General features: G+C 45.2%; 2 protein-coding genes across 14 annotated transcripts; one reads left to right on the top strand and one right to left on the bottom strand.

Moving 5' to 3' along the window:
• Positions 1–1,669: 1,669 nt before the first annotated feature.
• MMP23B (matrix metallopeptidase 23B) lies at positions 1,670–8,861 on the top strand (the record flags this gene model as incomplete). The annotated part of the gene is made up of 8 exons (XM_080358890.1): positions 1,670–1,840; positions 3,089–3,234; positions 4,257–4,396; positions 5,496–5,663; positions 6,307–6,471; positions 7,101–7,211; positions 7,851–7,977; positions 8,676–8,861. 8 exons carry the CDS (start codon positions 1,670–1,672, stop codon positions 8,848–8,850), a joined length of 1,203 nt encoding a protein of 400 aa, XP_080215016.1. The 3' UTR covers positions 8,851–8,861.
• CDK11B (cyclin dependent kinase 11B) lies at positions 5,146–22,622 on the bottom strand. Of its 13 annotated transcripts, none has more exons than XM_080358885.1 (21): positions 21,944–22,382; positions 21,175–21,290; positions 20,973–21,097; positions 20,451–20,589; positions 19,757–19,887; positions 18,472–18,594; positions 17,253–17,351; positions 17,020–17,154; positions 16,205–16,270; positions 15,486–15,661; positions 14,743–14,833; positions 13,787–13,908; positions 13,406–13,511; positions 13,052–13,173; positions 12,696–12,803; positions 12,272–12,388; positions 11,862–12,010; positions 11,320–11,509; positions 10,748–10,885; positions 9,599–9,650; positions 5,146–5,710 (listed from the first exon to the last, which is right to left on the bottom strand). In XM_080358885.1, the coding sequence occupies exons 1-19, from the start codon at positions 22,163–22,165 to the stop codon at positions 10,793–10,795; spliced, it is 2,430 nt and encodes an 809-aa protein (XP_080215011.1). In that variant the 5' UTR covers positions 22,166–22,382; the 3' UTR covers positions 5,146–5,710; positions 9,599–9,650; positions 10,748–10,792. The 13 variants fall into 13 exon arrangements, with proteins under 13 accessions (XP_080215011.1, XP_080215012.1, XP_080215010.1 ...); XM_080358886.1 differs by having other exon boundaries at positions 5,147–5,652; XM_080358878.1 differs by lacking the exon at positions 5,146–5,710 and adding an exon at positions 22,570–22,622 and having other exon boundaries at positions 9,584–9,650; positions 10,499–10,885; positions 21,944–22,074.
• Positions 22,623–22,835: the final 213 nt, after the last annotated feature.

Raw genomic sequence — 22,835 nt, 5'->3', positions numbered from 1 at the left:
TTAATGAACTAAGTCTAAACCTGCAGTTTTGCTTTTCTACCAGCAGCGGCACTGAGGGTCGTGCACTGAAGAGCCCAGATGCACGGTGACTTTATCAGCAGCGTCGTTAGCGAGCACGGCGTGGAGTTCATGTGTCTCCCTCAGCTCCGCGAGTTGCATCTCTAAGTTCTGAATACCTCAGCAGAAGAGCTTTCCCCATCTGACTCTCATTGCCATAATAACTGAGGTTTATCTTGGCTTTACTGCTGAGCTGGTTTCTGAGCAAATATTTGGCTTAAGTTCTAGAGGTTTTGAAAGCGTTCTGCAGCCAGTTTGGTGAAGTTGGACGCACAGACGCTGAATTTGCTGGGGATGGGCACAGCGCATTCCCAGCGCTTCCCGGGGGGGACAGCGTGCTTTCCAATGTGCTTTCCAAGAAACCAGCTCTCGCTTCTGATCCGTCGAGGTGTAACCTGCTACCTCCCCAGGGAAGCGGGATCCCAAATGCCACAGGGGTCCGGAATCATCTCCGCAGCACGTGGCGCAAGAAAATAAATGGTTAATGTACAGTCTGAGCTCTGTCCCACTTCAGAATATTTCAGTAACTCATGGGAGAAGCCTTGGCTGCATGAATAAGTATTCAGAAACAATGAGATCCTCAAGAATGCTCTTTTACTAAAGCTCCAGATATTGTTTGCTGGCAGAGTTTTTCTTCAGAGCCAGCGCTGCTTTACTGGGAGCTGCTTGGCAAACAGGGAGATGGCAGAGTTGCTGTGCCTGCCTGCTCAGGGCAGTTTGGCTGAGGACACCCCGGCTCAGGAGTGCCCAGCACTCGGTGACCGGGCGGAAAAGTGCAGCTGTTTCTGAAAACCTGAGGATTTCTGAGTAAGCTTTTACAAAGTCCTGAGCTGACCCGTTGTCTGCAGCCTGGAGATGCCGTAGAGAGGCGAACAGTTAGAGACAAGCTGAGCTTTTCTCCAAGTCTGTCTTTCTGAGGTACCCAAAATCAGTATGGTTCTGAAAACACTTCTTTCTCAGCATGAAAGCCCCGTGCTGGGTAGCTCCCAGGTGCACCGTGACTTTACAGGTCACTTGCCAAATTTCATGGATGAGGGGGTCGATATTTACTGTTGCCTGTAACCCCGTTTCCCGGGCAGAGCCGGCTGCCTGTTCCCTCACAGCATCTCGTTCTTCATCCTGCTCCCACAGCCCCTGACAAGTGGCAGCTCTTGGAGCATTAAGCATCCCTAACGAAACATTCCAAGGGCGTGATGCTGGCTTCTGGATTCCTTTTGCTGCCCCCTCCCCCAAATTTTCATTACATAGAGCTGGCAAGTGCAGATTTGTCCTCTGCTGATCATCCAGTCGGTTAAAGGGTTTATGTCCATCCCAGCTTGTTTCATTTTGCTGCTTTGCTTCCCAACGTTCAGCTGCAGAAATATGAAACCTCTTGGCAGCGGCTGAGAGAATCTTTGGCACATTGGAAAGCAGCTCAATGTAAAGTCTGCATTTTTTTGCTTAGGGCTTTTTGAAACACCAGTGGTTCTGCACAGCTTTGGCAGAAGCTGCTGAGCTGCTCACAACTGCTCCAAATGCAACTGTGAGCAAAAGGATTAGCAGCACATTCTGTGAGGAGGATGTCTTGGTGTCTGTCACATCTCTCTTTAATGCTTTTGTGTTAAAGGGCGACATGGACCAAGCAGAAGAGTTTTGTGCAGACAGAAGGAAGAGCTTCCTCTCGGCTGACAAGAAGAGGAGCAATGGCTGTAGAGCCATGGTGGGGGTTTTCTGCATTGTCCCTGCGGTGGCTTTGCTGGCTGTTGTGGGAGACCCAGCCGGAGCTGCAGTTCAGGAGAGTCAGGTAGGGAAAAGGATCTCATTCTCGAATGCTTGAAAGGGGAGCGGGGGCATCAAATATATGTGATGTGTATTCTTTTTAGAAGACACATACCACCCAGAAAGCAATCTAAACAATATGCGAATAACATCCAAGGCAACCAAATCTGTGTATGGCTGTTTGAATCCCTTTTTGCAAAGGATCCCGAAAGGTAATTAAGCATCCAAGTAGAGTCGATTATTAGAGGTGTGTGTGCAGCTTGCAGGCAACCAACGCACACAGGATTTGGGTGTTTTCCCTCGGAGCTTTGGCTGTTCTGGTACCTTTGCTTGCCCAGCCCCGTGTGATGTGGCAAGTGGATGTTCTGATTTCTGCGGCAGCCGAGCTTTCCTGGGAGCTCCAGGCAGAGCTCACGGTGTCAGAGCTAAACTGAGTTAATGCTGGACTACGGAACTATTGGCTGCTATTAACTCCTTTTCAAGGTCCATCTATTAGCAAGACTGGCTGGGACAAAGTGGTATTCAGAGGGAGCTGTAGCAAGGCTCTGGGGCTCTCAGAATCCCATCTCAATTTTTGCTTTTAGTTTAAATTTATCTTTTATTAAAAAAAAACAGTCTTCTCCAAGTGCTCACATCCTCTCCTGCTGTTTGTGTTTGTGAGGATGCTGGCAATAGCAGCCCTTGTTTGCATCACGTGCTCTTGCTAATTGGTACCAAGTCACAGAGTCACGTTACCGTTCAGTTTATGAGAGGGGAAGTGCCTGACTAGGAGTGCGAGAGGGGAATTAATTATATTCATTACAGCTCAATTAAGTAAATTAATGGAGGTCTGACTGCACAGGGTGAATAACGTGTTGGGTCCCATTTTTTCACCTCCACTGCTCAAGACTAAAAGGCTTTTACAGTTTGAGTCAGACCTGCCACCAGTTTTTGTCTTTTACTGTATGATGGCTTTCAATGCACTCCAAGGTTTCTAGGGCTCCTGTTTGCTTGGAAGGTATTTCAGATCCACAGTGCAGCTCTATAAAGAGCCCTCTGCACAAAGCCTTGCCTGTTTTACTCATTTGTCCGGTATTTAATCTCTCCCGTGGCGAGGCTGGAGAGCAATAACCAAGTGCAAAGGAAACGAAAACTTTCCAGGAAGAGCTGCAGAACTCACCATGTCCTCAATCCTGCTCCGTCTGTGCCTGTTGTGTTCCCCAGCCTCCAAACACCCTGGGTAGTTATTCACTGTCTCTCCCATCTCTTTCAACCTCCTGTTTTGTCTTTTAAGGAAGATGCCGCATCCCCTGGTGTTCACGGAGCGAGCGCCCCTGCTTTGCACAGCCCGGCTTTCCCACCTCAGCCTCCAGGACGCAGAAAACGATACACGATCACCCCAGGGCAGCTGAAATGGGACCACTTCAACCTGACGTACAAGTATGGACTTGCACGAGCTCTAAGAGTGACGCTGGGCTCTGCGTTTGTCCTGGGTATAGATATTAACCGCGTGGATGTTGCTAATGTATTTGGTAGCGAATGGAGAGCGCCAAAGCCGCTCTGAAGCAGGGAGGTTTTCTACAGTATTGATTTTCCCAGTGCGGTCAGTGAGCCCAAAGAACAAGTGGGTGGCATCAACCTGCCTCCTTCACTCTGAGCAGAGAACGTAAATCTCCCTTTACGCTCATCCCAAACAGTTTGAGCCTCGTGACAGTCTGAATTGTCCAGGTTTACACTCATTAACAGCCTGGCTTGATACGAAACCTTCTGCTCCCTTTAGGATGTGCTGGGACGGAGGGAGAACATAAAGAGCGTAGCTAAAAAACAGCCAGAGGGAATACTAGAATATACACAGCTTTTCCCAATTGCTTCGCTTCAGGCAATTTCCTGAATGCAGATCTTCTTTTGGGACAAGGTAAGTTTCTAGGGGCCATCGATACATTTCCATGATACAAACAGGGGTTTTGCCATCCCGCACCAGTTCTCCTACAGTTCAGCTGGATCAATACCTGTAGCAAAAACCTCTCACGAGTCTCTCTCCCAAGCAACGACATTTTTTTCCAAAGGAAATAGCTCGTTTCTCTTGCAAAAGTTTTGATGGAGAGTAGCCTAAGTGTGATGAAGTGGAGTTACCGCTATTGAAATGCAGTTGTTTTGCAGCAACACTGTGCAACGCACTGGGAGGTGTTGGGATAAAAAGAGTTTTCCAAGTGAACCTTGTTTAAAATGATGTGCCTGAGGAAGGAGAAAAGCTGTAGTCTAGAACACATGATTGTAAAGAATATCAGTAAAATATTAGTCCCTGTGGGGGTTTTATTAAATGATATCCGGTTCAAGCTACTCCTGTTTTGAACCTTTTAGAGTGAATGGGAAGACCGGGTTGTCTGATGTGGCCTCGAGAGCCTTCAGCTGCTGTTTGAGAAGGGAAGAGCGTTTCCTGACGTTGTTGTGTGTCCCCGCAGGATCTTGTCCTTCCCCAGAAACCTCATCAGTGCCAGGGACACGCGCAGGGGCTTGGCGGCCGCCTTCCGCATGTGGAGCGAAGTCTCGCCCTTCAGCTTCAGAGAAGTGCCGCGCCACGCCGCCAGCGACCTCAAAATAGGTGAGGCTGGTGGGGCGATTGCGCGTGGTCATCCCACCGGGGACTTGTAGAATTGCGGTGTGTAAAGCAGGGGTTGCGAGGCAGGTGGTTGTGTGGGCTCAGCAGGGACTCTTGGATAAGGTTTGGGGCATCATTTGCCTTTAGTCAGATGGAAAAACTACTTCTAGTTGCTCTAAGGAAATGTTAATATCATTAACACTATCCGTAAATCTTGCAGTCGGGAAGCTTTAGGTATTTGATGAGAATTAACGCTCAAAAGCTGCCACTGGGACAGGATTAGCTCAGTCCCGCAGATGGGGAAGGTGAATATGGGAAGGTGAAATGACAAATCCCAGGTCACACAGAGCTAAGTGATGGATTCCAGCTTGTTTCTGGTTTTAATCTCCCTTTGGTTGGCCCTGCGGAAGCTCCATCTTTTCCCTCTGCTGTGAGCAGTTACCTCCTGAGTTCCCCCGGCCTAGAGGGACGTCCGAGCTGAGGCATTATCTGCTTAGTCTCAAGCCCAGATGTGAATTGTTCCTGGGATTTACGGTCTGTGTGAAGTAACGATTTCCTGTGCAGATGGCAGCAACGCTGCAAGAACCAGATTTACCATTGTTTCGCAACACGCTCCTCGCTCTCGTGCTGGTGACGCCACTCGGCCACACGTGGGCCCGGGTGGCCCCGGTCCAGTGGCCACGGGATTCACTGCGACACCACCACCATACTGGCAAAAGGTCACCAAGCAGCTACGACTCTAAGGCTGTTTATTTATATTTGAAACAGAACAATTGCATCCTGGGGTTATCAATCATCTCACCGCCCAACTGCTCTTTCCCTCCCCAAAAAACAAATTCCACGCGATGTTGCAAAAAGAGCTCAGCGTTCCTTTCCGCGAAGGACTCGCTTGTGTCCTCTGGGAACAGCTCTAAATCCAGGGTCATCACAGGGCTGAGCAGTTTGCATCACAATCAACAGTCCTGACAGTTGCTTTGCATTTATTTTTCCTTTTCTGGCTCTGTAGGGTGGAAAACATGCGAGATACCACAAGTTTACAGATGTCTGTGTCCTGGCGGGTTTATCCTGCTCAGTACACTAAAGCTGTTTCTGTTCTTCACAGGCTTCTACTCCATCAACCACACGGACTGTCTGGAGTCGCTGATCCACCACTGCTTCGACGGCCCCACCGGGGAGCTCGCCCACGCCTTCTTCCCGCCCCACGGGGAAATCCACTTCGATGACCACGAGTACTGGATCCTGGGGAACACGCGCTTCAGCTGGAAGAAAGGTGACACATGGCGCAGGGAGCACGTCATTAGTGCCGGTTGGATTTATCTAATATAGGAAAGAGACAACAGAAAGGGTTGTGATTTTCTGTAGTGTGGGAAGTTGTTTGACTTGTTACATGACTGAACTGCTGCGAGGGACCGTGGTGGGTGGCAGGGCCTTTTCTTCCCAAATAACGCAGTGGGCATAACCGTTCAGCCACATCCTCAATAGTGATATCTGCCCAGGCAGGTGCAGCTCAGGGAAGGGCTGTGTGATTTTACTTCAACTCGCTGGCACAGCTCTTTACAGTTCAGTTTTCCTGGGTCATTTTTGCATTTGTGGGCACCTAAAACTGTGTTACTTATAGTTTGGCGTTATTTTATTTGTTATTTTTTTTTTAAGCAATAGCGAACCTAATTTTAAATGAAGATGATCCCTTACTAGCTAGCAAATTCAGTTCATTATTATATGACTAATTCAGTACTTTTTTTTTGAAAGTATGATACTCTGCTTTTCTACAAATAAAAAGAGGAGATTTTTTTAGGTGACATAGAGACTTTGTCCTGCTCGTCCTGGTGCTCTAATATTTCCTGTGGTGTTAACGCAGGATTAGCAAAAGCCATTAACCATTCAGTGCCGCTGGTTTTCCGTTTCCCTTCCAGGCGTCTGGCTCACCGACCTGGTCCACGTCGCAGCTCACGAAATCGGCCACGCCTTGGGGCTCATGCACTCGCTGAACCCCAACGCCCTCATGCACATCAACGCCACCCTGACCGGGAAAAAGACCATTTCCCAGGATGAGGTCTGGGGAATCCACCGGCTGTACGGTGAGGAAGGGGCTGCAAAGGTTTGCCCGAGGAGTCACTGGATCCTTGGGGGCTCTCAGGGGGTTGGACCCTCACGTTTGGCAGGAACAGTAGGTAGGAGGGATATTGCTCCTTTTCTATGCAAAGTAGAGTTAAAAGGACTCTTTGGGTCTTTTGTGCTGTGGCTTATACAACAATAAAAGTCCAGTTTTAGCCACAGAGCACCCTGAATTGCATTTGTGCATTTTCAAACATCAATCAAGTGTGCAAAGGGAAAGGAAAAACAGGCAAAGGGAGAAGGGAAATAGCTGTTAATTACCCTTTAGGCTGGACTCAGATGTGTTGATACAATAAGCTAAAAGTCCCTGCAAACTGAACAGGCTGTGGCAAGATTCTCTCAAGCTCTGCCACATTTGCCTGCTCCTCTTCAAACAATATCTGGTGTAGGACTTGGAACAGCAGCTCTTGAATCACTGATGCTACTGCATGAAAACAGCTCAATATCTGGCCCACTGCTCCTATAATAACGGCACCGCGCTCTGCTTCTTGTACTCTTGGTTTAGATTCAGTCTGATTTAGGTGAAATTTCATTCTCCAAAGGAACAGCCTCCACCCCAATCCCTCTAATGCCTTTTCTCTTTCTGTTTCAGGATGTAAAGACAGATTATTCATGTGCCCATCATGGGCGCAAAAAGGTTTCTGTGAGAAACGCAAGAAGCTGATGAAAAAGCACTGTCCGTCTACCTGCGACTTCTGTTACGGTACCGATCTCATTTTCTTGTGGGGTTTGCACAGAGGGAGGAGGTTCAAGTTAAGCGGAGTTTGCAGGGATAGGCGGGGTCTTAGTTCCACACTAGAGAGCAGTAGAGGCAAGTGGCTGGCAGCTCTAATGAGAAGCACAGATTGTCTCATCTATTTGAGCCAAGATCAAGGCTTAGAAATAAATCCTTAAATGTAAAAGCTGCTTGTGGACTAAAACGAGAGAAGAATGGGACAGTTTAATGTTCAACTGAGCCAATGAGGGAGTTTCTCAATTCCCTATAACTAGTGCCTCCTTCTCCAGTACAGGGGTATTTTTTAGACCAGATTAATGCCAAGATGCAGTCAGATAATTAAAACCTCATGTATTCTATGTGATTGTTCATATACTCTTCCATATATATGAAACAGGCAAGTTGGTTTTTATCCACCTCTGTCCGTTTACAAGCCACCAAATCGTTACCTTTGCATATGAATAATGTTACGGGTCTACCCAAAACTGCTCAGTAGGAGGCATTTTTAAATTAATAACTCTAAGGTTCCTTAGGTGAGAACATAATCCTGTGGAAGCGTTTTGCCATGACGGATGCTTGGCAATGGGCTCTGCTAACTTGTGCCATTTCTTTCTCACCTGTGGCCAGAATTCCCATTTCCAACGGTCCCCCCCACGCTGCCCCCGCCAAGGACAAAAACCAAGACGGTGTCTGAAGGCAGGAACGTCACCTTCCGCTGCGGCCAGAAGATCATTCATAAAAAAGGCAAAGTTTAGTAAGTGCTCTGTTATTTATTCCAGTCCTGTAGGAGACTTTGCAGCTCACAGACCAAAAAAGGATGAGGAAGGAGGAGCGTAAAGTTTGTCTTCTGTTGTCGCTCCCGTTTGGCACCCAAAGAGTGGTGGCTGAGAACGGAGGGTGCAGATACTGTTATAGCACTGCCAGGCAGTTGGGCTGAAAGCAGAGCTGTCAGAAACCAGCAAGCTGGCTTGAAACAGGATAAAATCCAGTTCATGGCACAAAGGTCTTTCTTACCATCAAGTCAAATTCCCTGGCCCATATTCTGCAAAAAAAAAAATAGTGTCTTAAATTTACCTTTTCAATTAATTAGTTGGTTAGTTCTTACTAATGTACAAGCATCTTATCTCTGGTTGTATCTAAACCAGAGAGATATGCCCAAGGTCATGAGTTAGTTTAGACTGAGGACCCGAATTCCCATCAACTTTCAGTAAGATTCGAGCTCCTCAAGGGCTCAGGATAGTGCCCTGTTGTAACCGCTTCACATCCTTGAAATACACAGCAAAATCTAACCTGGTTTTGGTAAAAAGTCCCATCTGTGCTGGAAACTCGTTCAGCAAAACTTACTAGGAGGAAGAACCATGAACACATCCTGCACTGTACTAGACAGCTTGTAGTTTAAATTCCATCACTTCTATTACTTTTCTATAATGTCTATTACTTTTCTTCTGACAGCTGGTACAAAGACAAGGAGCTGCTGGAATACTCATATCCAGGTTACTTATCCTTGAATGAAGATCACATGAGCATCATTGCAAATGCAATTAATGAAGGAACTTACACTTGTATAGTAAAGAAAAAAGAAAGAATCCTGACTACTTACTCCTGGAGAATCAGACTGAAGCACTAACAAAGGCCCTGGAATGAGCACTCGATCACTGCCGGTTGTTGCAAATTCAAAACGTTTCCTTGGCATAAGGGACTCTGAGACTTGATTACTGGAATGTAAAACTTGTATCAAGTATGTGCTATACAGAGAATTAAAAACAAACATGTTAAAGTGTCAGGTTTTGCAGTTAAACTCTGTGGATCAGCATGGACTGCTGGAAACAGAACAGAACTCCTCAAACAAAGGGATGAACAGCTGATGCTGCAGCGGAGGGGTGTGGAAGGAAGGTGAGCGGTTATATCTCTAAGTGTTCTACTGACATTTTTTTAGATCCTGGTGCAAAGCAGTAGAAGAACTTAGGAAAACAGTGTAAGACCTAGTATTGCTTTTTCTTCACTTGTCAGAAGGAGGATGTATGGTCACAACAAACCTTTTCTCATGACTGCATTCTGCATTTCAATGTGTTCAGTTTAAGCATGCCCAGGACATCTTTCAGCAGCTTTCCTGGGGTTTGTATTTATGACTCACGTCTTCTTACCCCAATAGAGTCTTGACCTCCAGCTGCAGCTCCTCACATCTTGGCATTTGCTGTCTGATCTCAGCTCCTTCACCAGAGATGAGGTAATTCCATCACTGTCCCCCAAGGGATGAGGTAAATGTGCCATGTCCAACAGGAAAATAGCACCAGTATCGATGGCAAAGCCTCGTGCACTCCAGCATTTGTTTGTATAGTCAGGAATTGTCCTAAAATCATGGACGCTTCACTTACCAAGCCAGTGAGAGAGCTGGTTCTCCTTCAGTACGAGGTGAATTCTGCATTCCTGCCCAGGAACAAAAAAAAGCCACAACGCTGCTGGTTTCAAAATCTACCACAGTTCTGGTACATCCCAATTCCAGTTCCAAGGCCTTTACCCAGAAAAACTCTTAAAATGTGCTGAAACTGATAGAATGTTTATAATTGAAGTTAATCCTTTGACTGGACTGGTGCCCAGTTCTGATTGCACCAATACCCCGGTATTTTCCAAATCCTCCTGTTCCCAGAAGAGAGCGATTGCCTTAGAAAACAGAGACTGCAAAGGATGTGAAATCCCAGCACAGCTCCTCTGGTCTTTCATCTTGGGAGAAAGGACTGGAACATGGCATTAAACCATCAGCCTTGCTAAGCTCTTCTTGGTCTGGAAAAGGAATATTTAAAAGAACTTTCTATGGAAAATACAAGTTTCGATTCTCCATCTTAAATCTTTTTGGTTTATAAAGCAATAGATTAATTCTGTACCGGTGCCATTGTAAATACATGTTTACAACACAAACAGGGTTTGGCTCAGCGGTGCACCCAGAAATAGGGTGAGTACTGAGCCCAACCCAGCCTCGCTGGAAAGAAAACCTCAGAACTGTTATGGCTTTTTGCCCTGACTATTCAGACACATACAATTTACTTTAAATAAATTGAAAATAAACCCCAGAAGTTGTTTGCCCAGGCTGACAATCTGCTGTAGTAGCATCAGCACAGATTTGAGGGTAGTGGGGGAATAAGTTCCCCCGCTAACAACCTCACCAACATCCAAGTTTGCTGCATGTGATGAACTGAAATCCTGCACACTTAAACAATTAAAAATGTATTTTAATTCTGCAAATGTACAAGGAAAAACAAAAACAAAACAAAACAAACTTAAAAATAAACCAGAAGCTGTTCCAGGATTGTACTTCAAGCTTTCCTGTGTCGGATTTGGTAATGATCCTTCGCTTCTAAGGTTCTTTTCAGTCCGCTAATGGAATGCAGAAGTTACGACTCCACACCCAGCAAGAGCCTTTGAATCTGTGATGACATTGGACTTTCCTTCACACATGAAAAACATTGAGTGTCCCCGACACGAAGAACAGAACTGTGGCGCTCACAAACCCACTCAAATCCACTCACGGGAATGGGGCTTTTTATTCTTTTCCCCCTTCCTTCATGTTGAGTTTAAAACTTGAGGCTGAACCCGGGTCCTGCAGCAGACGCTCCTTGATTTGTGGTGGTCAGATGAAAACCTGTGTCTTTGAGATCATCATCACCCTGTCAAAACCAAGCACAATTCATTCGTCAGTAAGTGTGTGGATGCATTTACCAACACCAAAATCTCAACAACAAACTTAGCAGGCTCTGGATTTTTTTACAAAAAATAACTTTGCAGGTTTGAAAGTTGAAAGTGTAAAACAATGTACGCTTTGCAAAGAAAAATTGTCCTACGCTGTGATAAAACCAGGCATCATTTCTTTCTCAGATTACGTACTGAAATTCTGACTCTGTGACCACAACAGTAACTGGCCGTGCCCTTTGAAAAGAGAGAAGGACCAGTGGGCTTTATCGTGTCTTTTTCACGCAAGTACAGGGGAGTCACAGGATCCCAACCCCCAGAAGGCTCAGCAAACGCTGCCCACGTGAAGTCTTCCAAAGTGGGGATTTGGACATGTCTGAGGACTCTGGTTGTCAGGACCTGCTCCACTCACCAGCTGGCTGTAGCCAAGCCCCCCCTCGGGCGGCCGGGGGCTCGTGCCGCGTTTCACCCTTTGCTGTTCGCTTTTTGCTGGCCAGGTGGGGAACATGGAGGGGTCGATAGGAAGGGGAGTCTCTCGGAAATACTCGTGCTTCAAACCGTCTTCGGCAGTGATCCTTCTGGCTGGGTAGTATGTCAAGAAGCTGAAAAGAATTTAGGAAGACGATGAAATAGGGAAGAAAAGAGGGGCAAAAAGAAGAAAAAAATCAGCCCCAAAGTTATACATTCTTCAGAAACACAACTTAGAATTTTCTGATTTTTATCAAAATCTAGGAAAGAAACAAGATTGCTACTACTAAAACATTTCTCTGTTCTTCTAGGATATAGGTACAACAATAATCTCAGACTGAGGTTTAGCAGCAGGTGCTGAGAGCACAATGTGAGCAACAGCACTGCAAGGAATGCTAAGGTTCAATGCACTGAATTCCAGGCTCCACCACGAGTCCTGTCCCACATGGGATCACGTTTTCCCAAGGAGGCAGCTCCAGCACTTACTTGTTCATCAGATCGAAGCCCTGGTCCGAGAGCAGCGCCCCGAACCTCTTGCGGAGGTTGTTGTAGGGATATTCCGTGAACGTCATCTTCTTCACTGCCGGCAGCTCGTTGTAACCTGGCCAGATCTTTTCACTTGGAGTACCCAGATCCTGTAAATTAAAACATCTCCTCAATAAACTCATTCTAGAGCGCAGCCTTTGCCTATTCATGATGTAGCTGTAGGAGCTGTTAAGCAGCCAGTGAAAACAGACAAAACACCTATCATAGCCTACTGTAAGTACTCTAAAACAATAATCAGAGTAATGAGCCTTTTATTGAGGCTGAATCTCTGTCAAAAAGCAACAAGCACTTTGAATTTCTTGCTGTTCTAAAACCAGTCAGGTAGAATCCAGAGAGGTTAGAAACGTTACCTTAAAAACTTTGTTAATCTGATCGATTTCTGACTTCCCCGGAAAGAGCGGTTTCTGCGTTAAGAGCTCTCCAAATATACATCCCACTGACCACAAGTCTATCGCTGTCGAGTATTCCTATAAAGAAGGAATAGAATAAACCTTATAAAATCAGTAGGATACTTGTACTGAGTTGTTTGGGGAGAGGAGCGTTGTTGGTTTGGTTGGGTTTTTGTTTTTAAGGATCCCAGCGCTCTGACGAGAACACACACGATCATTCCAGTAAAATAATTCAAAACCCAATCTGTCGCCCACCCTCTGTCGGTAGATGAACCTTTTTAGCTGCGATATTAGGAAAAATAATACTGAAGATTCAGAATTTCTACCTCTAAATCAACATCAAGCATCAAGCATACTCCTACTTTGTTCATATATTATAGAATACCTTGGCTCCAAGCAGCAGCTCCGGCGCCCGGTACCAAAGCGTCACCACCACCGGCGTGTACGGCTTCAGCGGAGACCCGTACTCCCGCGCCAGGCCAAAATCGCCAACCTAGATGAAAATGGATCATCAGCAGCATTCCCAACATTGACCATACTATTTACTATCGCTATAAAGAACTCAGTATTCACTAGACCCAGCTTATTTGTCACATCCTGGCATAAAACTCAGAGCTGTGGCAGGGCAGCCGCTTAAACAGTGAAGTTCACTCTTTTTTACAGCTATAATGCAGCGTAATTCCGCAATAAAAGCTTTTTCATGAGTGTGGGGATTTCATATGCTTTAAAAGCAATTCTTACTTTTAAAATGCCTGAATGACTGAGCAACAGGTTGGAAGTTTTCAAGTCTCGGTGAAGAATCCAGTTGTCGTGAAGGTGTTTGACTCCTCGCAGTAACTGAATCATCAAGGTTTTCACTTCACCTGAAATTAGAAAAAGAAGCCAAATGCGTTTAAGAAATATATCTTTAACTTTTTTGTCTGGAGAACAGAAAAGGAGGTGGGGGTCAAAAGCACAGCACAGATTGCACCGTAAAAATATGGCACAGAACAAGAGCAGTTAAACCACGAAGCAGAATTAATCTGGACAGATGCTGAGGTTTTGTTGGCCAGTTTTCCAGTCTGAAGAGTCAGAGGAGACGATGGCAAACAGTACCTGGCAGGAATGGTTGCTTCATTGTTTCCATCAGACTCTTGAGATCGTGTTCTACGTAGTTCATTACAATATAGATTTTATCCATATTACTACCTACGACGATTTCCTACAACACAGAAACAAATGATCAGAACAAGCAGACAGTATTCAAAAACATGCAAAAATGAATTTTTCAAAAAAAAAAACCACCCCACAACTCACTTGTGCAAAACATCAGGGTATGCAGAGGCAAGTACTGTCTACACAGTTTATGGGTAATATACAACTGTTTACAGAAACAAGCTCTGCTACAAATGCTAACATTTTATAAGGTATTTTAAAAGCCAAGAAGCAATATTTCAAGAACAAAAATGCATTTGAAATAGCAGGTTGTGGCCTTACCCTGACTGTGACAATATTTAGATGTTGTGCTTTCAGAATCGTATTTATTTCCCTCAGAGAAGTGATGGGAAAGCCTTCCTTTTCCTTCTCCATCTTCAGGCGCTTCAGAGCCACAATTTCATCTGCAAAGGAAACAGAATTACGAGCTGCAGATCTCCCATCACACAGCTAATAAAACACACGTTAAGAGGCCCCCTCAGTGTTCTGTCATTAATTTAACTTGAATGAAAACTGTTAGTCAAGACGTTGTGTTGTAGCAAGAAGCAGAGTCAGTCTCACATGAGCAAAGTGGGAAAAAAAATCAAAACAACAGCAACAACAAAAGATTGTTGAGTTTAACCAGACAGGCAAGAATCACACAGAATGACAGAATGTCAGGGGTTGGAAGGGCCCTGGAAAGCTCATCCAGTGCAATCCCCCCATGGAGCAGGAACACCCAGATGAGGTTACACAGGAAGGTGTCCAGGCGGGTTGGAATGTCTGCACAGAAGGAGACTCCACAACCTCCCTGGGCAGCCTGGGCCAGGCTCTGCCACCCTCACTGGGAACAAGTTCCATCTCAAATTTAAGTGGAACCTCTTGTGTTCCAGTTTGCACCCATTACCTCCTGTCCTATCACTGGCTGTCACCGAGAAGAGCCTGGCTCCATCCTCCTGACACTCACCCTTTATATATCTATAAACATTACTGAGATCACCCTTCAGTGTCCTCTTGTCCAGCTCCAGAGCCCCAGCTCCCTCAGCCTTTCCTCACACGGGAGATGCTCCACTCCCTTCAGCATCTTTGTTGCCCTGCGCTGGACTCTCTCCAGCAGTTCCCTGTCCTGCTGGAACTGAGGGGCCACAACTGGACACAATATTCCACGTGTGGCCAAGCCAGAAATTACTTCTGAACTCAAAGAGCTGCAAGTGAAGCCTTAAAGCCAAAGCGAGTAATTAGAACTGGCTTGTACTGACCAGTCTTCTTGTCTTTTGCTCTGTACACGACGCCGTATGTTCCTTCTTCAATCCTGTTCAAACACTGAAATTCCTCCACACTACGACACCCCTGAAAAAAACAGACAGACAGACGTTTACTCCTCCACACGTTTTAAGATATATGGTAACCTTTTATAACTTCAAAGAAATAGTAAAAATGTACCAAGATAATTCAACAATACGGCTACGCCATGTGAGAAGAGTTTGTGTTTTAGTAGATTAACTATCTTATTTCATTAACTCTTCACTCATTCACTTTGCAGAGAATGAACTGAAATATCTGATACAATGGCAAAGGCAGCAGCTCAGCACCTTAAACTGACACCTTTCAGACAGTTCCATTCGTAAAAGTATCCTTTCTTTTCCTATTTCTACACTTTGCTGTTGGCTACAGAAAGAACCACCCAGCAGTTTCTCTGCACATGAACAGAACTCTTCTCTCTGAAGCATCTATTTCCAGATAGCAACACCAACATATCAGAGTATCAAATGTATTATTACATTCTTATCTGGATCTAAGACTTGTCTCACTTTTGCTCCATGCACATTTTTTCCTCCTCAAAACAAGACAGCAATATTTCACACAGAAACGTGCATTTGGTGATGCTGAGTCAGCAAGGCACGTTCTTCCCATACACGATCTCACGCACGAATACGCATTTATGAAGTTAACAAATCCGTTTCCTGTGATTCTCTCAAGCATCCTTCACAAGATCCTCTACCTGCAGCGCAGGAAGATACTTGGGCAGCTCTTGTTTCAGCTCGATGGGGGAGGACACGGGCGAGTCGGGCACGTACTCCCCCTCGGTCATGGCGTTGGAGTGCGGGCTGCCCTCGCCAGCCTCCTCCTCCTCCGCTTCGCTCCCCGCAGAATCGTGGTCAAATCTCGACTCTGTAACTTCAAAAGTCAGAATCAGTCACAGAAAGACCGTCTGGAACAATTAAATTCAGCTTTAGACACACAAAGGTAGCAAAACAGATCGCTGCAAGAGACAGGCGTGTGATTTACACCACTTTAGTGACTGTAGCAGTAAAGTTCAATGAGAAGCCTCATTTCTCTGCTTTGAGGTGATGCTTTCAAGAACTCATTTCCAGTCACGTGCATACAATTGCCAACGTGTCAGAAAAATAATCTTTACACTAATAGAATGAAAGAGAAAACTGAGGCAGCATGTCTCATTCTGACTGCAAAGCTGCTTTGATGAAAGGATGGGAGACTCAAAATTAAAAAAGAAGGAGACATTCACTCATTAGAGTAGGATCTGATTTCCTCTAAACATTTGAACAGATTTCAAAGAATTCCTGATTCTGACATGAGAATGGCCCCAAAATGCCCAATATAGGACGCTTTAGAACGATGGCAAAGCTACAACAAGAAATACATTTTAAATGCAAAAATTCAGCCAAACACTTCTTCAAATATTCAGTATTTGCACTGTACCAACTGGGATGTGGTTTCCATTCTCCTGTTCCTCCTCTTCACTCATTTCTTCTTCGCTCACCTCTTCTGCAAAACAGAATCAAGTTCAAGTGAATAAACGCAACACTCCGGAGCTGTTTGTAGGGCAGATCACTTGTGAAAATGGTTCTGTTTCACTTGGGAACCAAACGCTTCCCCTGACTCCAACAGGGAACATAATTCTTACCAGTTATCTGGGAATTCAGGGATGGGGGCAGGTGAATAAATTAAGCCAGGAAACTTCAGAATATTTGCTTATTAACTGTAATTGATTTTAAAGAAAAGTACCCAGCCATCAGAGCATGCTTTGGTGCCTTCTCTTTACTCATCAATTACAACAACAGCTGTAATTGGACTTTTTTACTAAAGCTTTTACTATTATGTTCATTTACTTGTGCTGGCAAGTAAAAAACCCTGAAATTTGCAACCAAAAAATAACTGAAAATGACAGAGACATCTGTATTTCACCAGAATTGTAGAATTGCAGAATTGTTCTCTACAGAATATTTGTTGTGATACAAAATTACTCTAACTGTTAGCCTTACACTGCTTAGGAAGACAAAAATGGCTTTCAGTTTTCTAATCTGGCCTCTTAGATGAAGAACTGGTATTACCTCTCTATGAAAGGATAGAACATGACTTGGACTTGGTTTGGTTCTTTTCTTTATAGTTATCTTGACCTGTGAGGTCTCAGCCTATCCCAGACTAAGAGAAAAGGAGAACGTTCCAATAAAACAATACGGAATAACACAGAGGATCATAATGCGCCATTCTAGGACCTGCTTTATGTCCCTCACCGGCTGACTGCTCAGACACCTCCTCAGAATTGCTGCCCGTCTCCTCCTCCTCCTCCTCCTCCTCTTCCTCTCCCTCTTCCTCAGACCCTTCGCTGCTGGACTCCTCCTCCTCTTCTTCCGAGCCCGATCCAGATTCTGTTCAGGAATAACCAAACACACAACTAAGTACACGCTCTAACAACAGCGGCTCCTCAACAGACAATTAATTACATCTAGAAATTGCACTTAATCACCTGAGGAAGACTCTGCAGAGCTGGTTTTTCTCTCGCTGTCACTGATGTCCTGCAGGTCGGAAAGGGGATCTCTCTCTTCTGGTTTCTCTTCTTTTACTGCTGAGACCACAAAAATTACAAACAGGGTGCTGACTGAATATCACTTGTAAGACTCCGAATACCCAGATCACCGCTTTACTTCTGGACATTAAATTAGGGCTGAACATGCTGGTTTGAAAATACAGAGCCCTAAAAAAAATGCAAACTCAGCTCAAAAGACAAACGGCTTTTCTGACTTGCACTGGTGCAGGATCAGCAGCCAAAAATGTGCAATACTTTTGTTTTTCAAACATGACATATGCCTAAGCCCTTCGAAGATTAATTAAAATCAATCAATAAATAAATGAAACAGTAACATGGTCACACGTGTCACCACAACACGGTCTCACTAACGTGTGAGAATGAACTAACATGTGTGAATGGCCGTTGATCGGTCAGACGGCAGCGTCAAGGGACTGAGCGCCTGCACTTGGGCTTTTGGGTGGGACGTTCTGCAATGAGCTCCCTTTAAACACTTACACTGACTGGTACAGCCACACACATCAACACGGCAGACACGGAGCTTCTCTGCTTTAACCAAAGACACTTTAATGTCAATTGTGCAAGTTCTTTACTCACAGGACCTTCTAGGCTGGGGAAAGACCATTTTCTGGCTTAGAAAACAGAATTCCCTGTCTAACCAGAATACTGCCTTAAGCATTTATTTTTTTTCTACAAGGTGACAATATCACTGATGCTTAAACTATATTGATCCCTGTAGGGAAACGCTTTAAGGTAGCTTAGATCCTGGCAACAAATCCAACTGGAGCTAATGGAAACAAGCCCTTTTTAATCTGCCAGGGAATCAAACTACAACATTTTAAACATTCAGTCAGCTGCTTCTTTCATCGTTGAATGAAGTAACTCACTTTGAAACGTTTAAAATGACTACTGCTACCACTAAAAAAGGAAAGATCCATTCAATTTGTCACTTGCACAATCACCTGCAGAACCAGCGCTGCTTTAGAACACAGGACATTGTACATATCCAGGAACACCCCAGAGCGATGCCGCCCGGGCTGAGTGCACAATACTTGCAGCAGCGCACCAAGGACAGAAGTTTCCCACTCAAATTTAAACACTACCCCGAAGATCTCCTCCTAACCCGCAGGCAAAGACATGATAATGTGGCAAATGCTACCTGGTTTCCTGCTATCTGCTTGCTCAAGCTTGTCTCTTTGCTGTCGTAATGGGCTGCGACTCCAGGGTCTCATTTTTACTTTGTCTCCATATTCTTCCCTCACTGTTCTATGGTGTGCAGAAACTAGTGAAAACAAAACCAGAAGAAATTGTTACATCGCCCTGCCCTAATGACAATACTTCTGTCTGCCACAACCACCTGCCTTGCACGCTTTTCATTCTTCCTCACCAACTAAAGGGTGCTGGGCAGGAGTGGAAGTGGAATCTAACTATATCTAGGAGAACAAAGGACTACGATTCACCTTATGCACAATAAAATATGCATTTGCAAAGAAAAGCGCTGCTATACGTGGGAAAGAGAAGCAAGATGCCCCACGTACCACACAGGGAACACCCTGAAACTGAGGCATGAATGCCAGAGAGAGAAGTGGACAGATCAGGAAGATACGTAAAAGAATAAAACCACCTAAAGTTTAGAAGGAGCCGGCAGAACGTTTACAACAATAAAAACAGCTAAAATGCAAGGCCAGACAGATTGAGCAATATCAGCGTAAATACCAAGCACAAAAACGAGCTGGTCAGTATGAACCAAACTAGAAAGAACAGCAATAAATTTGGCTTCCTCTGCTACTCTTGAACAATCTTCATCACTTGATCACAGAAGCGGGCTCTGATTTTTACCTCTGACCGCTGGGGCAAACAGAGATAGATCCTTTAACCAAAACCCATCTGACCTCAGACAGCGAGCACCTGATACAAAGTGAGGGTGCACGTGTAGAAGTGACATTAAATTGCTCGGTTATCAGATCTGCTGCACTTGACTCCACTACAGCCATTTCCACGGCTGGAGTGCTTACACGATCCTTTACCCTCCCTTGGCAATTTACTTCCCCAAATGCTTAAAACACTTAATTCTGAGACTTCAATCTCTACCAAATTGGGTTAGACTCACCAAAGAGTTCAGATCGTGACGGATACACAAACACGCACACACAGAGACAATGTCAGTTACATAAATCTTGTTCCTATAGGAAGCCAGACTAATGGAGAGAGGCAAAGAAAGTCTCACATACCGATCAGTACACTGGGATGTTTAAGGCATGCAACATTGTTTTATTTCCCCATATAGAACTTAAGATTTTTTTCCTACCCTACACTCAAAGACCCCAGCTTTGATTTGTTTAAATCCTAGCACTGACCGAGGTAAAAATCACTTTTTATCCCTCCATCCCAGCATTGCGTCAGCAGGCAGCGAGCCAAACCAACATTTACACAGAGACAGTTACCTTCTCTTCTGGCTTCCCGTTCCTTACGCCTTTCCTCAGCTCGCCTTTCTCGTTCCTTTTGCTCCCTTTGTTCTTTCTGCTGCTCTCTGATTTTCCTTTCTCGCTCTCGCTCGAGCTGCTCCAGACGATCTCTAGAAAATAACGACTTTTTGTTACGTTACAGCCCACTGCAAATTCAGTTTATGAAATAGAGGAAAACTGTTTTGCCGTAACAAACTACAGGGCCATGGATTTCACTCACAGCAGCACCACTGACTGCACAGCAGTCAAAACCAGACGCAGCCTTTCAGCTGATCATTTAAAAACAGCGTTCCAAAGACAAAGACCATGAGCGCTAAAGCACAGGAGCTTCTGCACCCTTATCAGGATTTAAACAGAAATTAAGCCAGTTCAATTAATAAATCCCCTGGTACTATGCAAATCTGGTTTGTGCTTTTTTTTCTCCATGACAGTGACACACTGGCAATGAATTCACCTAGAAGTATCTGTTGCAGTGAAGCCACTTAGAAAGGTAATTAAAAGTCCACAACACACTTTCATTAGACAACACGTTCACAGGAACATGGCCGTGGCAGCACAAGATTTTGCTCTGAATTTGTATGTCATTTCAGAACAATGAAAGGTTAGAGACAGATGTAGAGGAGGACGCTGTCCACGTCTGTCGGTCTGTCCCGGGGAGGAGGGACATGTGTACCTCTCCCTCCTGGAATGCTCCCTTGCCAGCTCTCTCCGTTTCTGTCTTTCCCATTCACGACGCGCTTTATCCTGCTCTTCTCTATGTCTCTTCCTACGCTCATGTTCCCGTTCTTTCTCTTTCACTCTGGCATGTTTCCCTAAACAAACAAAAATGAATTTTGGAGTGTTACTCTTCAGAATATTTGGCGCTCCTATTTTTAAAAAGCAAACCTAGAAAATATGAAATTTATGGTAACCTACTTTAATGTTGTCTGTTATTTTCTAAATGGAAAAATCCTGATCTGAAAGGGTGTTGGGAAACCGAAAGATTCTAAGATCTCAAACACATACAAACCTGTGTCATCCGCATAAAGGCATTATATGCAATCAAAGAAACAATGCAAGTTTAAATTCCTTTGTCTTATCCACCTAACGTGTTTTCTTTAGTTTGTAGTTATTGTTATTTAATTTCTACATGGTGTCTGTTCAGCTTCACCTTGGGAAACCACCACAAACGTTATACGCGTGTAGTAATAACCACCTTCTGCCGAGTGACTACGGTGTCTACGTTTCTCTTTCCTCTTCTCATCTTTTCTATGATGGGTTTTTTCTTTCCGTGACATTTGCTGCGGTGGTTTGATGGCCAAGGAATCATCTTCTTCTCCTCTAAAACACAAGACAAATTAATAAACTCAGGAAGGTGACACGGACTGTCAAACAGACTGTTATTTTCTTGTACTTACCTGTCTTCCATGGAGTCTTCCCTCCTGTAAGGTGAGTTTCTGATTGTTATTTCCATGCGATGATCTCTCAACTCCCCCTCTTCGAGAGAATCTCGCTTGGAATCTCTATCATCGGACTGTGACACAAACGGAAGAAAAGGCGAGAACAAAATGCAATTAACTTCTAGGTCACAAAATGAAAATATTTAAATGGTCCTCTTCCATCCCAAACTGGCCACACCACTAACATACACTGAATTACGAGGCAGAGATCTCATAGCTGTAAGCAGCCAAATACAGTCGGATTGCAATTATAGCTGAACTTCTATAAGTTCAATGTAATTAAACAAAATTAAACAATGATTAAGGGGGATTGCATTAACTACTATGGGGGTTTTTCTCCAAAAGAATGTTATTTTGTGCAGAGCCATACAAAAACAAATAGTAACATGATAGTTATTGAAGAAGAATTATTTAAACCCATTCTTCTTTAAGACCTTTGAAAGATTTTTACTTGAACTGCAACTTCCAGTTAACTGCATCAATTTCTTTACCTTTTCTAACTGACAACTATGAACCAGAGCACAGCACATAGCACAAGGCCAATGGGACCTCAGCAAAGTGCCGTATTTTTGTCACATTTTGCAATGAGAGATCGCACAAAACACAAGAGCACAGAGGAAAACCACTGACTGGGCAAGAAGCCTCATTCTGGTCAGAAAATGAGCATCTTGGCACTGAAGTTCCCCAGGTTTGGTTGGAAAAGGTTGTGTATTAAAGGACAACTTACATTTTTCATACGTTTTATCTCTGCCTTCTCCTCTTGCTCCTTCCTTCGCTTTTTTTCCTGAAGAATTTCATCTAAAGTTTTCACTTTCCAAGAATCCTTTTCATCACCCATTTGAATTAAAAACAAGCACTCTGAAAAAGAGCAGGACGTTAATGAAACGTGCACAAAGTGCGCAGCCCAGCACACTTTGTCTGGTTTAGACTGAGTTCTTATATCAGACATGCACTTAATGGATCTCCGAGTAAAGTCAAGTGGGCCTTATGCTGAACCAGAAAAGTGCGGTTGAAACCTATAAGCCGAGCTTAGGAGCCGCTCGGGCCAAATAAAAGCACCGTCCATAGTCCAGGGCCGGTGTTTCCCTGAGGCGGCCGCGGGGCCCGGCCCTCACGTACCGCTCCGGTACCGGCAGGGTGACGGGAACCGCTGCTCGGCGGCCTCGCCCCGAGCGGCCGCGGGTGACAGGGCAGCCCCCCGGCCTCCCCGCCCGGCGCCCCCGGCTCCTCCCCGGCCTCCCGGCCCGGCCCCCCCGGCTCCTCCCTGGCCTCCCCGCCCGGCGCCCCCGGCCCCTCCCCGGCCTCCCCGCCCGGAGCCGCCGCTGCGGCCCAGGCCCCGCCGGGCCCACTCACCACTGACGCCACCGGAGACTGGGCCGAGCAGCGCGGTATAAAGACGTCACTTCCGCCCGCCGGAGGAGGGCGATGACGTCACAGGTGGCGAGCGGCGGAAAGAGGCGCCATGAGGGGAAGGGCGGGGCCGGACCAAAATCTTTTAATTGTTAAATTATGTTACATTATGGGAGGTTAATTAACTAATTAACAGCCGCGCTCTGCGTGTTCAACAATAAAACAACCCGCAGCGAACGAACGCGTCACAAAAAGAGAAACTATCACGT

Source organism: Nesoenas mayeri (assembly GCF_963082525.1).
Source record: "Nesoenas mayeri genome assembly, chromosome: 24".
Taxonomy (NCBI): Eukaryota; Metazoa; Chordata; class Aves; order Columbiformes; family Columbidae; genus Nesoenas; species Nesoenas mayeri.
This window is presented reverse-complemented; position numbering and strand designations above follow the sequence as displayed.

Bases quoted from the DNA above. Each gene is read 5' to 3' on its own strand.
- CDK11B (XM_080358885.1), bottom strand. From the start codon at position 22,165: ATGTCTGATATAAGAACTCAGTCTAAACCAGACAAAGTGTGCTGGGCT. The intron at 18,595-19,756 runs GTAACTGTCTCT...TGTTTTCACTAG, and splicing joins ACGGGAAGCCAGAAGAGAAG to TTTCTGCACACCATAGAACA. The intron at 11,510-11,861 runs GTAAGTGCTGGA...AATTCTTTTCAG, and splicing joins GGCTTCGATCTGATGAACAA to CTTCTTGACATACTACCCAG.